Here is a 16,933-nt window from a genome sequence, read left to right on the forward strand (position 1 = left end):
TTTCTATTATATTCACATACCATTCTTTGAACCATTACCTATAACACAGCAAACAACCAACCAACACAGTGACTGTGCAATATATTTTGTATGATGCTTATTATACACACAATATGCAAAATAAATAGAAATATCAATAATATTTGCAAGAATTTTCATTTCTTAATTTTCATTTCTTCTCTGCTTTCATGTCATTTGATTTGAAAATTGTTTGCATCCTCTTCTTTTGAGAAATGACTCCTTTCATTAAGTCTCAGGTAGTAGAAGCAGCATCTGCTCTCAAGCACTTAGACCCTAAAAGGAAATGAAACTGTCCTCAAGATTCAGGTGTATCAAAGATTGAGGTTCAGATCATTAATGTAGCTTCCCACACACAAGAAGTTGTATCTCCATGCTTGAGACCCTCAAGTGACTGGACCAGCAACCATGACAGTTGTGAAGATAAGACTTGTATGCAGCTGAATATGTATTCTATTCTTGATTAACATCTTTTCCCTGCTAGCATTGGGTAAACATTTTTGTTAAAAGTTTATGGTCTGTGAGTATCTCATTTTGTTCTTATCCTGGACTATTAGAGGAACCTAAGTCAGACCTGGCCCAGAATATTTGGTATCGTTAAATGAATTTACTTAAATGACCTCATTAAAGTGAGGGAAGAGTAATGTGGAGGCTGGTGGGAGTCCTAGGTAAGACAATGCCTTGATCCACGACCCTTACACCCAAATGCTCCTGGACTACTATCATAAATTTCAATGGAACAGAGAAAGAGCACCCATTGACTCCCTATGATTAGGAACTAACTGTCTACATATTTAGCAACTAAAGACATGTCATGTCCTGCTCTGAGCCTTTAAGAATCATGTCCTGAATACAAACAAACCATGTAAAATACTGGGGGGATGATTGTGATCCCCAGGTCTCCCAGCTCTGGTGGGTCAGGGTCCTCCCCGTAGAATGTTATATTGAATGATGATGATGATGTTTATCCTTCGTTCTCAAACAAAACCATGACATCAAGGTGATGCCATGACAAGCACATGAACTGAATTTGAGTGAGGGGATCTTGTGCTAAGACACCAGCCTCACTTTCTCCCCCAGAGCCAGCTGGATCCACTGGCCAGATATGAATCAGAATGACTGGAGATGTCCTTGAATGTGAGGCAATTAGGATTAAATGATTTGCCCTGGGTCACACAGCTAGTAAGTGCCTGAGGCCGGATTTGAACATTACATGCCTATAATTTAAAGTGAGGGGGTGTTGTGCAAAGACACTATTTTTACTATCTCTTCCAGAACCATCTGCACCCAGTGGCTTGATATAATAAAAACAGGACAATTGGAGTTGGTCTGAATATAATGGTAGACCCTGACCTTTTAGAAGTAGGTCTTTCCCATATCGCTGAAGCATCTCAGCACTGTGGTATTGTCAGGCTTAGTGGGTTTTTGACGTCACAACATTCAGTCAAAATTCCACAAATGGTATTAGACAAGAAATCATCATTAAGGTATATTTCATGTTTGGAACTATGGTTACATTAGTATAAGATGACAAGTCATCATCAGTAAGGTTAAACTGACCTAATCCATAAGACTGCAAAGAAGATAAGTCAATGAAGAAAAAAAAGCAAAACACCAACTCAAAGCCGGAAAAAGTAATTTTCAATTTCCTTGCCTGAATCATTTTTTATTTTGCTTCTAATTTAGGGTACTTTACCTTTTAAGTGTCATGGAACCCTTTGGCAGTTTGGTGTCCCCCCTTCTCAGAATATTTTTAAATACCTAAAATAAAATATAGAGGGTTAAATGGAAATCATTTATATTGAAATTCATTTCCGGACTCCAGATTCTAGAGTCCTTTGGTATTTATTTGTCTAGATGGGGTAATTTGGCTTGTCTCTCTTTCAGCTTTCAGAAGGAGGTCTCTACGTGTGCATGAATACGTTCCTGGCCTTTGGAAGGGAACATGTTGAAAGGCACTATCGAAAAACTGGACAGTGTGTGTATATGCATCTGAAAAGACATGTAAGAGAGGTAGGTGAGAGCTACCCTGACCAGGAACAAGATAAATTCATATGGTTTTCCTTGGATAATCTTTTTTTTTTGGTTAGTTCTAGATTATCTGGTTTGGGGAAATAGGGATACCCCCCTGCAAATGAAATCTATTGATAATCCCAATTCTGAATTTCAGCCATTAATTTCACTCTCCCCTTCCAAGCTTTGACTGAAGCTCAGGATGTATTACAAACAATGAAATGTTCCAAAACCAGATCATGGGAAATAGAAGGAAGAGAAGCAAGGGGTTTAACTAGTTCATAAACTGAATGGATAGTTCTCTGAAGACTGGGAATTGGCTGTATTTTAACATAGTTTCCATTCACTAGAGCCCTCTCCCTCTATTAAAGCCCTCTCTTGAGATCTCATTGTGGTATGGAGACAGAGCTGATGTCCTGCCATATTGAAATAGCTTCAAGGACGGGGGCCTGAGTGTCTGTCATCCCAGCTTCAGCCTGGTCTAGTTTGAGGAATTCATTCCCATGTGCCCATAGGGTGGAGAGGTTTTTGCTCTTGACAGTCTTCAAAACCCATCTGCTCAATTGTAGCAGGTTGTCATAATGAAAAGGTCACTTCCCAGGGGAGGCAGTGAATAGTCTTATAGACTCCTGAAGAGTTGAGGGAGAGGAAAATAAATAGTGGGGGAGGAAGTATCAGATATGAGGAATAATAATTACTGACATTTATAGATTGTTCAAAAGTTTGGAAAGTGCATTAGGTTAATTCTATCAGATGAACCTTGTTGCATCCCAGTGAGATTGATCATTCCCATTTACCAGATAAGGAAACTGATACTGGGAATGATGAAGTGACTTGCCCAACATCACATAACTATTAAATGGCAAAGGTGGGATTTGAACTCAGACTTTCCTGACTCCTAAGGCCAGTGTACTACCTGATAGGTCATACTGCTTCATGGGTTATGCCACTTAGCAATTTGTTTTGGATAGAAAGCAATATGTTAGAGAAATAATCTGTCAGAATACACGTTTGGTTCTTTAGTGGAGGGTGATGTGGAATCTTGGCTTTGGTACATTCTACTTATTGGGAAACTTTCCAACAGTTGAAGAAAGTCATTCTGTCTTTGCCTGGGGGGGGGAGGGGGCATCCTTATTGAGGCAATCTATATTCTTTGAAATAGTGAAATAAGAGGACCCCCATAAGCCTTGATTCTTGCAAAGTTCAGATCTGGTTTTTGTGTTTAGGTCCAGAAGAATTATAAAATGAATCATAAAAATGAAAACACTTTAGAATCATCAAATTTTTGTATTTTGGGAGATTAGTGTATTATTTGAACATAGTTTTTATGAATGGAAGAAATTAATTTCTGAGCCATGCTTTCTGGTATACAACCTCTGGGACTCATCTAGGTTGGAGCTCCAATTGAGTATTCCATCAGAACAATCAATAAACATTTATTAAATGCCTCCTATTTGTCAAACATTGGACTAGGCTCTTGGAATACAAACCTCAAACCTCCTAACAGATTGTAGAGGAGGAAGTAAGAAAAGTGCTTTGATTTCCAGGATGGGATAAATACTATATTGTATTGGAGGAGATGGGAATTTGGTCTGAATCTTTGGAAGGTCAGACTTTTAAACTAGGCAGGCCTGAAGTTTCACATACCTAAATGTGATTCAGTTTAGCAGGTGCCTACTATGTGCTAGACAAAATGAATTCAAATCAAAAAATGAAGCAACCCTACCATTAAGCAACTTGGGATCTGTAAGAGAATTAAAAAGACAACAGTTGAATCCCAAATGAGTTAGTCCTTTCATATCAAATCAAATATAGCTAAAAGAGGACTTGAGTCAAGTGAATGAGAAATGAGAATTAATAATACTCCAGAACTGCTCAAGAGCAGAAGAGACATGTTGGGATCAATTTTTATTCCTTGGTCACTGCAGAAGAAGACTAGACCATCAGAAAAATGCTAAAGTCAAGTCTGAAATTTGCTCTTTTCTTAATGTCTCTAGAAGGCAAAACATTTTGGAGCTAAAATTTATAATAGTTTGAAACAGAAACTAATCTGAATGTAAACTCCATCACCCTGCACTTCATTGAAGAGTGTCCAGAAAAGACCTGATAGCCCCTTGTTGGTGATATTATCCTGGCATCAGTCAGATTAGATGGCATCTGAAGTCTCTTGAACTCTGAGAGATTGTGATTTAAGTTCCAAGTGGGACTGTGTTGGAAGACAAGAGTAATTTTTGAATCCAACAATGTGCTGGTTGGGTCCTGGATCCTAGGGTTCATCTTTCATGTTGGCCATTACCAAATGGAGAAATGCTGGCTATGAATCCTGGGGTAGTGATTGATTGATTGTTTGATTGATAAACAGTCTGATGATAAAACTCCAGATGGAATCTAGGAAGATAATCTATAGTGTCTTGAGTCAGACTATATCTATAACTGTGGAGTTCATGGTATTCTCTTGGGGTAAATCCTGAACTCTATGGTCCTCCCAAACCTCGAGGCCCATTAAATAATTAAAGGGCAATTGGAGCCTAGAGTGCTGGGGGAGGAGGCATGCTGATTATAAGTATATGGAAGTTGGGGGTGGGAATGATTGGTTGCAGTAATGTACATTCTATCACTAGACCCTGGTGAATCCCAATGGAAGTTTGGAGCTAACATTCATTTTTTGTAAAATTTTCTCCCTCTCCCTCTTCCCTCCCCCCAATATAGCATGTAATCTGATATAGGTTACACATGCACAATTATGTTATACATATTTCCATAGAATTGAAGGAAACTTCAAGGTCATCTGAAGGGAACTAACCTCTTCTTTTTATAGATCAACCCAAAATCTTATGCATTAATTCGTTCAAATACTATGTAACAAGGGACTGGGAATATTAAGAGAAAAGCCAGTTCCCTGCCTGCCCTCAAGGAACTTACCTTTTCTTGGGGTTGGGGGAAGGATGGCATTTATACAAAGTTTTCAATACAAACCAATTTCTGGAGGAAAGCACTGTCATGGTGGAATCAAGATGTCTTTCTTTAAGAGGAGACTTTGAGTTGAACCTTGAAAAGAACTTGGAATATTTTGATTTAGAAATGAGGTATCAGTGTATTCTCAGACTTGACCGCTTGATGTCAAGGAGTTGGGTGCTGGGGTGCGGTGTCCTGGGAGCAGCAAATAGTCCAATTTAACTGAAATGTAAATGCATGGTGTGGTTATGTGGGATATTGTTAGGAGCTTAGGCTGGAGTTTTCATTTTATCCTACAGGTAAGAAGGAGCCTCTGAAACTTCTAGATACTATGCCTAGTGTCCTATACCTTGCAAATGGCAGAGTCATGATCCAAACTCAAAGTTCCTCTGACTTCTCACAATGCCATATTATTCCAACTCCCTCATTTTACAGATGAGGAAATGACTTGTCCAAAGTTTTACAGATAAGAAGTGATAGAGTCAGGATCTGAATCCATACACTGTGACTCTAAAGCCAGACCTTATTCCTAGTTTAGGCTCTTGCCTCATGTTAATTTTCCCCACCTTTCCCAGTGCCTTCTAAAATAGCAGAAAGCTAAATAAATAAATAATATAAAAAAGAATATAATTAATTGATCCTCTAGTTGTATTTTCATTAATGATTTAAAAATTCCTGAAGCTGAAATCTAGCACTGAAATCTAGTCCATTGTGGTTTGTATCCCTTTAGATACCATTGTTGAACCCAGAGGAGGGAGGTATTCAATGTGACTCAGTAGCTACCTCTAGTGAGTTGCCAGAGGCAGAAGAAATAAATGGTCACATAGTTAATACATCTCAGAATGGAATTTGAACTCATTTCTTTGCTTACTTCAAGCCCAGCCTGACTCCCCAATACACAGGTGCTGCCTTATGGAGTCTTTGACTTAACAGAATGTGAGATAATGTACAAGTTTGGTTGGGTATTGGAGTATGGCCAGAAATTGTTATGAGTCTGTTCTTTTTAATGGAAAACTTTTCAACAGTTGGTGAAAGCTGACTATGTCCTCTGGCAGTGATATTGGCCTTGAACTTGTTAGATGGGAGCCACCCCCTACTCTACAGTTTCTTTGCATTCCAGCTGCTGGTAGAAACCATGGGAACTTTCTTCAATTTGACAGATCCTTGGCTAGATTTGATTAACCTCTCTTGTGTTTCGCATTGTGTTATTGGCTATGGAACTGAATTTTTAATGTAAAGAGGCATATTTGTCTCCCTAAAAATCACTAGAAAGCTCTCAGAGATGAATTCAATCCAACCCCCAAAATTCAACAAGTACATAAGTATCCACTGGGTGTTTTGAGAAGGATAAAAAGATAAATGTGACATAAACCTAATTTTTGTGGAGTATCATCTGAAATGGGAGAGAGGGAGATAGGGACATAAATGAACAAGATACAAGGGAGGTTGGGGAAGAGTTTGAAAAGAATGGGAGAAGGGAGAAATCTTTTTCACCCAGGTAAAGGGGACAGGTCTGAGAAAATGTAAAGCAAGAAGGAGGAGAGAAGGAATGTGGAAAAGAGGTTGTATTTGGAGGTAGAAGACCTGGATTCATATCTGGGCTCACTACTAACTCCTTTTGTCACCTTGGGCAAATCATTTAACTTTGGCCCTCTGGGTTGGCCTAGGGTACCACCAATAACTCTCCTTGTCCCTGAAATCAAAAATTCTTTAAAAAAGGAGGGATGGATGCTAAAACAGAAAATGATATTCCCTCTGAGCCTTGATTTCTTTATTTGTAAAATAAAGAGCTTGGGCTTGACAATCATAAAAACCCTTTCCAGTTCCATCATCTTCTCTATGTTCTCATCTTAAATTCCTTAAAAAGAACTAATATTGAGAGTTGCAATTATCTTTGGGTTAATTTCTTTTTTTTTGTGAAGTGGAGAGGTTTAGGACAAATAGGCAGGGAGGTATTAATTTTGAATATATGACATTGAGACCTCCTTCAAGGAACTATATTACTTCCTGGCAATTTTGCCAAGAAAAGCACTAGATTCAGAGCAGAGTGTGCTAGAAGCAGCACTGGATTTTACACTTGACCATTTGGACTGGCTTAGGGGATACAAGGCTGGTCCAAGAGTCAAATCCTACCTTAAACATTTGCCAGCTGCATGACCTTGGGCAAATCACTGAATGAGTGGCAACTTCAGTTTTCTCATCTGTAAAACAGGGGGTTGAACTCAATGACCTCTTTGGTCCTTCCAGCTCTCAAGGGACTGATATGATCCTTTGAATTCTACCTCTTTGAACTTGGTCAAACCAAGAAAACTCTCTGGTCTCAATTTCCTGATTTGTACAAGAGGGGGATTCAACTACTTCAACTTGAAGGTCCCTCCCAGTTCTAAGTTCTAGCATTCTATAATCCTGGGTCAGGCCAGTGAAAATCATCAGGTATGGACCCAAATCCAGGTCTGTGAAGGTCATTGCACTGAGGTTAGCCTACATCTAGGTCTTCACAAGCAATTGTAACTTAGATGGTCTACTCATCATTCCTCAAGTCCTCAGCCTACTAGTTTAATGATAGATATAGTGTAGCATAGTCTAGTGCACCCCGGAGGATCCCTGATTAGTAAGTCTGATGTCTCTGTGATCTGGAGGGGGCTACATAGGGCACTGCCACTTCCTGGAGTCAGGAAGACCTGATTCTAACCTAGATTCAGACAATTAGATGTATGACCTGGACAAATCTTACTTTCTTTGTACCTTAGTTTCTTCAACTGTGAAATGAGAATAATTAATAATAATAATAATAATGATAATGATAATATCTATTTTCCCAGGGTAGTGGTGAGGATAAAAAGAGATATGTTTGTAAAGTGCTAGATAGATGTTGGCTATTATTAATAGTTATCAGATCCCAAAGAACTGGGAATGTCCAAGAAACTTTCAATTTTCCATCTATCTTCATCTTAGATCTTAGTCATCTATCTTCATCTTAGATCTTAGTCATCAGTTTGTGTATTATCAGTTTCTTCTTTTATCTATTCCTGCTTTTAGGCAATTAGCTTTTCATTGGCACCATTCCTTCAATCCAATAGCAATTGGCCTTGTGCTAAAAATTTTTTCATGAGAGAAGAGGTTGAAACTAAAGTGTATTAGGCACATATTTCATTTATCTCTCTCATTCCTCTCTTTGATTTGTGAGATAATTGAGAGATAACTCTACATGTAAAGATCTGAGAAATCACAATGCAGAGTTTCAGAAGCAGGAGGCTCCATTCTTAGCTCAGACAAGCATCTTGCTTGGGAGATGTGGGGAAGAGAGAAGGGAACTCTCAAACTTGCACATTTTTACTCTTAGGCTCTTTTCCCCTTTGTCTTCTTTATCCTTCCCTACTCCAGGCTTACCTGGTGCCATAATGCCCAACAGGCACACTGGACATGTGCCCAAGTTTAGTGAAAATGAAGCAGGTAATAAACTGAAGCCAATTTTGTTTCTATTTGGGGGCAACCAATTCCTACCTCGTATAGCTTTGGACAAGTCTCTCAGTTTCTTCATTTGTAAAATTAGGAGGTTGAACAAGATGGCTTCAGGGGTGCTTTCCAACTTAAGAGCCATCTCCAGTCATTCTGATCCAAATCTGATCACTGGACCCAGATGACTCTGGAGGAGAAAGTGAGGCTGGGCTGGTGACTTAGAACAGCATCCCCCTCACTCAAATCCAATTCACATGCATGTCATGGCATCACATCCCTGATGTCATGGCCCTCTTGAAGAAAGAAGAACAGACAGTAACAACAGTCATGAGCCTTTAAGATAATAATAATAATAATAATAATAATATTTTCAGGTTTGCAATACCTGACATAGATTGTCTCATTTGAATCCCAATAGAATATAAGCTCCTTGAGGGCAAGAATTTTCATTTTGTCTTGGCCTCTAACATGTAACAGTGCAATACACAGAGAAGGTGCTTAATTAACTGCTCTTTGAATGATTGTATTTCCGAGCAATCTGTGAAGCAAGTAATATATAGATAACTATTCTTATTTCATAATGAGGAAACTGAATCCCAAAGAGGTTTAGTGATTTGTCTGTGATTACACTGTGATTGAGTGTCAGAGGCAGGATTTGAACTCAAGTCATCCTGTCTTCCAGGTTGGCTCTCTAGCTTTTTAAACTGGTGCAGCATGTATAGACTGTATTAGAAATCATGTGTTTGGGGGCAATGAGATGGTACAGTGGATAGAGTGTTAGGTGACCTGAATTCAAAACCAGCCTCAGACACTTACTTAGCTATGTGACCCTGGGCAAGTCACTTAACCCTGATTGCTTTCCCTTCCCTCTCATAAACCCATAATGTCACATGCATCAATCCATAATGACACATATTCTGCTTTTGACCTCCCTACTTTCTGTTTAGGCTTTCTCAAGTTAAATTTCATACACAGTTAAATACAACATAAGTGTATGTCATGAGAACAAATTCTGTTTAAAACAATTTATGTAAGGTTAAAGAGATAGTAAGTAATTCAAAAGATATATTTGTATCTAAATATTAAAAACAAACAAACAGGATGTTCTAAAAGTCTTAGCTCAGATTTAAGGCATAAATGTTAGATCTGTAGTGTTTTTTTAAACTTTTCTGTTTGAAATTTATGTGAAAATATAAATAAAATATAATAAAATAAAAATAAAATATAAGTACATTTGTACTTAGATATGTCTGAAACAGTTTAAAAAATAAAAATAAATAAAATATCAACAAAATATAAATATGTACATTTGTACTTAGACCTTATTTGTGGAGGATAGTGTGATATGATGGTAACAGCACTTGGTGGATTTGAATTCAAAGAACTCATTCAGATCCTGGCTCTTCCTGCTGTGCGTGATCTTATTTAAGCTCTCTAGTTCTCATCTGTAAACAAGAATTTTGGAATAAGTGTTCTCTCAGGTCAATTTCCAGTTCAAAAATGTATGATCCCATATGCACTGCTCACTAATTGAGGACATATTGGTTAGAATGTCATATTTTTTTCTGTTATGTATTTTATAGCTGAATGGAGCTATTATTTTATTTATCATATCAACAAATCAATCAGTTGTGTTCAGTGCCTGGCAGGCACTTAATGGATACTTGCTGATTGATCCATATGCTTCCTCTTTTCTAAATCCTTCTTTCCCTTCTGTGATTATATGTGAAGTTATTATTCAAATTCTTGGGGAAAATAGTCTTGTGGATTTTAAAATTTATTTGATAGTTTTTATAAAATTCAATTTCCTTGATTTTAGATTTATGTTTTCATGCAGATTATAATTTATGAAAGGCAGGTAGTAGAATGGAAAGGGAGTTGGATTTGGAATTGGAAGACCTGGGTTCTGTTATTGCTTGTCTGTGTAATTTTGTGCAAGTCACTTTCTTTCCCTGAGTCCGTTTCCTCATCTGTAAAAGAAGGGGATCCCACTCCAAATCCTTTGCTTCCAAGTGTTGTATTTTCTGCATCTAATTATTATTTTGGAGAGAGAGATTCACAGAGAGAGAGACTGACAGACAGAGGCAGAAACAGAGACAGAGAGAGAGAAAGAGAGATGGAGACAGAGACAGAGAGAGAAAGGTAGAGAGAGAGAGAGAGAGAGAGAGAGAGAGAGAGAGAGAGAGAGAGAGAGAGAGACAGAGACAGACAGAGACAGACAGACAGAGACACACAGAGAGAAATACAGAGACAGACAGAGACAGAGAGAGGGACACACACACAGAGACAGAGAGAGACAGACAGAGAGACAGACACAGAAAGACAGAGAGAGACACAGAGAAAGACAGAGAGAGAGAGAGACAGAGACAGACACACACACAGACAGAGAGACAGAGAGACAGACACAGAGAGAAAGAGACACAGAGAGAGAGAAAGACAGAGAGAGGGACAGACAGAGACATACACATACAGAGAAAGAGAGAGAGAGAGAGAGAGAGAGAGAGAGAGAGAGAGAGAGAGAGAGAGAGAGAGAGCATGTGTATGAGAGTGGAGGTAGTACGGATCTGTGAGGTAACTGTGGGTTATTCTCTGTTGAAGAGACTGAAACCTCATCAGTAACCTGGACCTGAAAACTTAAGTCTTCGAGCTGCACTATCTATCCATGACTTAAAAGCACTGGACTTGGAGTCAGGAAGACCTATACTCAGATTCCACTTTAGAACCTTATTAGCTGTGGCAAGTCACTTTTCTGTGCTTCCTCTTCCTCTTTGGTAAAATGCAGGTATGGGCCTTGATGGCCTCTCAGGTCCCTTACAGCCTTTAATCTATGATCCTGTGATTTACTTTTATATTTCAATATTTAGTTACCTCTGTGACCTTGGGCAACTCACTAAATCTCAGTTTCCTTTTCAGTAAAATGAGATAACTAAACTAGATAGACTTTGAGATCCCCTTTAGCTCTAGAGGCATGGTACAGCCCTAAATTGTGAATTAAAATGTAGAAAGCAACAGTATAATTATAAGGAGGAGGGAAGGAAGAAAAAAGGAGAAAAAAGGAAAAAAAATCAAATTTATTTTATATAAACTATATATATAAATATATATAAATTTATTATATATTAATGGAGTAGTAAGTTATATTTTCAATTTCATATATGATCTTTTTATCATATTGTTATAAATACATAAAAATTACAAAATAAGAAATGGTTAAATACTTTAAAACAGAGGTGTTTAAATTAGCCCAGCAGGCAATATTCTCAAGTGGGGCCCAAACCAGAATAAAATGTAACAGAATAAATAAAATTACAACAGAACACAGACACTGTTAATTTGTGGTTTTCTAGGTTAATAGGCAGCATGAAGGGAATCCTATGGTTTGGTATCCCCTGTTTCTAGTTCAGTTTGGCATTTATAGTTTCTTAACATACACCACTAAAAATGATAAATTATGTGAAAAGGTCCCCAAAACATTAATGTTTGAGGGTTCATTCCTATTTATGAGAGACAGGAAGTCATCTTAGAATTAAAAACCTAGACAGCTGGAATGCATTAACATCCCTCTTCCAAGTCCCCAAGAGCTTAGTTGAAGGGTAGACTGGGTGGTCTCCAAATTCTCTTCCAATTCTAAATTTTTGTGAGTCAGCTCATCCCACTCAGGATCCTCCATGGCCCCTGGAGCCCGCCTTCACCTCTGGAATGTCCCTGTGTAGTGTAGATGTTTTTTCCTGGTCCTCTGTAAAGTGTTATGTCTCCTTGAGCTCATCTATGTTACTTAAACATTGTTTGCCCCACAGGCTGGATTTCAACTGTGTATATTCTCACTTTTCTTTTTCCCCCCCAGAAAGTAACAGGGGCATCTGGTGGCGTCTTACCCAAAAGGAGGAATCCCAAGCTATTCTTAGGTATTGTAAATGGCTGTTTTCTGATAGTCCTTCTCTAAGCTGTCTTGTGTGTACCTTTTATTTGAATTTGTGTTATGGCCATTGCTTTAACATATATGAAGAAAAGAGACAAGCTTTATTCTTTTTGTTGATTTGACTCCATTCCCTTTTTGGTTCTAATCAGTGGAGAAGGGCATTTCATGCCATTCTCTCAGTTAAAGCTGTAATAATAATAATAATAATAAATAATAACTCACATTGATAAAGTGTTTTAAAGTTTGCAAAGTGCTTTTTTATTTAATAACATTAAATTGATATTATTAAAAATAGTAGCTTATATATGTAGAGAGTTTAAAGTTTGCAAAGCACTATGCACATGTAATCTCATTTGATAACATTCAACATTGGTGAAGTAATAATTACAACTTTGAGAAGAATTTCAACTGGCCTGGTTACAGTTTGGTTTTTAATTCCTTTTATTCAAAGAGGACTTTGGGAGTTGGTACTCACTAGTCCTGGTTTCTGATGTGTGTAATCTTGGCCAAATTCAGTTTGACTGAACAGATTTTTATTTCCTCTTCTGTATAAGATTCTGCTTAAGCTTTTCCTTCAGCTTCTCCTGATATAGTTTTCTTGGAGCATGAAATGATGAACTGCTTCTCTTGTCAGAGCTTAACTAGAATGGGGCAAGTAGGGTTCTGCCCCAGAAGGTGATGACAAGGGTTTTAGCAGTGAATACACAGCAGTGCTTAGCACCTGGTTAGCAAGGATAATTAATGAAAATCAGAAGCTAGTAAATGAGATTCTGAGTGACTCCATTCTTTCCTTGCCCTGTTCTGCTTCTTTGCAAAACCAATGCATTCCAGCATCTCTGGGGCTTTTAACCCTCCCCACAGGGCAAGGTTCTGCTTTTTCTTCCCTCAACTCCTATTTCTGACTGAAGGTGCATTTTATGCTTCTTACGTGGGGTGTGGTTTGCTGTGGTTGCCTCAACTACAAAAAATGAATAATTGCAACTCTATTTGCTACCTTCTTAGGACCTGTTGCTTAGGGGACTGGATAATGTACAAAAAAACATTTTTGGACTATTATTTGAAAAGCATAGTACCATTAAATAATCATGGAAATACAAGAACCTTCACAGGGTGGGTTTTTTTTTTTAACCAGGGAGATCATTTAGGAAATCCATTGTTGAACCTTACTTTCCCCTACTAATTCATTCTTTTTTCTTCTGATTTTCTAATTCTTAACTGATAATTCAATAATAAATGTAAGATTCTCCCATGGTATGTTTGCTTTCTGTACATTGTCTGAAGTCAGCATTCAGTTTGGGTTAGTTTTCCTTCTCCTAAGGTTCCCCCACCTCCATCTCATATCCTTCCACAGATTCCCATTTCCTCCCTAACTATAGGTTCAGGAGATAGTATTTGGACTGGTCATGAAATGAGAATGAGAGGCAAGAGCTAGATAGCCCAAGTATTATATTGGCATCTTTAGGTAAGCAAGAACCAGAAGAAGATATGTGGGAGGATTTACCAAAAAAAGACTTAGATGAGAATAAAATAGAGAAAAGAGCATATGGAGGTTGTGGTTTGTTTCCAAAGTCACAACCAGAGAGGGATAATTTGGGCCTTGTGTCAGGACATCAACTTTGTGCATAGAATTAACAGGGTAAAATTTAGCAGGACCTGATTAGCAAGAACAATGAGCTAAAATTGGAATCTAGAGATGGCATTTATCCTTTCTCCTCTTAACTTACTGACTTGTGGAGTACCTCAACCAAGCTCCACCCAAACTTCCAGCAGGGGCCACAGATGTGGTTTCTTGTTTTTCTTCCCCAGAGTGTCTAAGTTGCTAGCTTATACCCTGGAAACACCCAGGTTGATAAGATCATGGATGTGACAATCTGGTAGAGTAGGGAAAGTGAAGGCTCTTATTTCCTCATTTGTAAAATGAGGGGGTTGGGCTAAATTACCTTGGAGGTACCTTCATGTCTAGGTTGATGATTTCCTTCTAAAGAACCCCAAGAGTAACCCATGCTGAAATGAACTTTGGGGTCCCCACTGATGGAAGGTTGACTTTGTAATAGAACCTCCAATCAGATTTAAGACCAGTGACTTATTTTAGATTTGTATGTGAAAATCTGCTACTGAACCCTTGTCCCTTCCTCATATCCCTTTCTGCACATATTTTTAAGGAACACTTTTAGTACTAGGGGCTGTTTTCTTCCTCTTTCCTGGACAATACTTTTTTATATGATTATTGCTATTTCTATTTTTTCCTTTTAAAAAATATGTCCACCTATGCCCTTTGTCTCTATGTCATGTTACCCCCTGAAGAGAGGAACAAACACATCCTCCTCCTCCTCACCCACTGAGCATATCACTATGATAAAGTCCAAGCATCTGACTGTGCATACAGTATTCCGCCCTAATAGTCCTTCCTTCTGTGAGAATGGAAGCATGCTTCATCAGCATTTTGTTAGTACATTATTGGGTTTTTTTTTAGTTACTCAGGTTTCAGTTCCTATTCTTCTAATCATTGTGCATATTTCCTTTTCTTATTTCACTATGCACCAGTTCATACAAGTCTTTCCATGCTTCTCTGAATACTCCAGAATCATCATTTTTATTATACAAAAATATTCCATTAGATTCACATGCCATTGTTTGTTCAGCCCCTCCATAGTCAGTAGATACCTATTTTGTTTCTAGTTCTTTGCAGGTACAAAGCATTCAGGCAATCAAATGCGTTTACTGTGTGCCTCCTGTGTGCAGGCACCATTCTAGGTGCTGAGAATATAAATATAATAAATGAAACAATGGCTACTCTTAAGGAACTTGATTGCCTTCGGGGGAGAAAATACATAGATACATATGTAGAGGGAGGGAGGCAGAGACAGAGACAGAGGAGAGAAAGGGAGAGTGAGAGACTGAGAAAGAAAGCAAGAGACATACATACTCAGAGACAAAAAGAGGGAGATAGAGAAAAAACATGGATGGGATACAGAGTTAAGAGTTGGGGAGGGCACTAGATGAAGGCATATATTGCTTTATTAGAATGAAATATATGTATTTATAGATTGTATTATATATACCATATATATTTTTATATATAAATGTTTATAAATATATTTATATATATATGCCTCTGTCTATCTACATACCTTTTTTCCCCTTGATATTCTTGAGCTCCATTATCTTTCTTCTTTCATACGCTTGATGCCTTTTGTCCCATTCTTCACTTTAATGTCCAACACACAGCACCCTTATACAGATTCCTGGCTTCCCAAGTCTTTCTTTTTTACTCAAAACAGGACTCTCTGGGCTGTCCCTTCTAATTTAGATGTTTCTCTAGCTCCCTTATCTACACATATCTTATGTCCATTACTGAAGGTCCCAGATACTAGCTATGCTTTCATAAACATATGGTTTGAGCTAATTAATATTAGGGCATTAGAGGCTGATTCTTGGCTATATGTTTTCATTTTAACTGAAGATGGCTCTTAAAAAATAAACAACTTGGAAGCTAAGGGCCTTTCTGACACATTTCTTGTCCAATATTATAAAAATATTTAAAAGCTTATGTTATACTGAGTAAGATTTTTGTAGTATTAGAAGAGCTTCAGGACAGAGAAGAATCTGTTCCCCAAACTTACAATATTTTGACAAAGTCATGAGAGTATAAAACCTAATTTTCTCTGGACTTTTCTATAGCCATCCATCTGTGACTATATAAAATGAGAACCTGTGAATTTTTCCTTTCTTGACCTGAGTAATGAATGCCATTTTAGAATAAACCCTCAGTTCAGTGTACATGATCATTGTTTTGCTTTACTTTATCTCAGTTCTTATTCAAGGCCACACCAAAGAACAAGGAAAATTTCAGACACATCCAAGACCAACTCAGATCAGCACACTGACAAAATCTGTCTCCCTTTCTCTAAACTACAGTATACAATCCCAGGGTCAGTGATGCATCAGGGTGAAATCAGTAGCACTATGCATTGCAGAATCTACCTTACTGCTTAGAGACATTCTGCTCTCTGTGCTAACTGATGTTTCTCTCTATAGAATAATTGTTTTACAGAGTCATATTCTAAATTGTAATGAAGTGAGTTCTCTTGGCACAATACCTCAATACCTCAAAATGTCAGCTGATCATAGGATCATAGATTTAGATTTGAAGGAACATTAGTGACTTATTGATCTGTTATTTATCATCCAGCATCTTCACTTTATAAATGAAGCAATAGCAGCCCAAAGAAGTTAGCTCAATCAATCTGTAAGCATTTAATAAATGCTAGGCATGATCAAAGTGCTGAGGATACAAAGAAGGGCTAACTGCCCTCCATAATAAAAGTAGAACTACAATTTCTGCTCTCAAGGATCATATATTCTGATGGGGGAGGCAGCATGCCAATAACTATGTACATAGAAGATATATGCTAAGCAGAAGTAAAATGATCTGAAGAGAGAATGTATTAGTAACTTAGGGGAATGGGGAAAAGCCTCCAGTGAGAGATGGACTTGAGTGGGAAGAGCAGTCCAGCCAAGGGGAACAGACAATGGAGAGAGATGGGAAATGGCTTTGAGTGGTCAGAG

General features: G+C 37.9%; 1 protein-coding gene across 3 annotated transcripts in view; it reads left to right on the plus strand.

Moving 5' to 3' along the window:
• The window catches only part of USP13 (ubiquitin specific peptidase 13), a 148,298-nt gene that overhangs the window by 38,763 nt on the left and 92,602 nt on the right, over positions 1-16,933 (plus strand). For 2 of the 3 annotated variants that reach the window (XM_074190991.1, XM_074190993.1), the window contains exons 2-3: positions 1,906-2,031; positions 12,290-12,350. In XM_074190991.1, coding sequence (XP_074047092.1) covers positions 1,906-2,031; positions 12,290-12,350 — 187 coding nt within the window. Of the gene's footprint in view, positions 1-1,905; positions 2,032-12,289; positions 12,351-16,933 lie in introns of those variants that run through there. The other variant, XM_074190994.1, reaches the window with a different exon arrangement.

Source organism: Macrotis lagotis, chromosome 6 (genome assembly GCF_037893015.1).
Source record: "Macrotis lagotis isolate mMagLag1 chromosome 6, bilby.v1.9.chrom.fasta, whole genome shotgun sequence".
NCBI lineage: Eukaryota > Metazoa > Chordata > Mammalia > Peramelemorphia > Peramelidae > Macrotis > Macrotis lagotis.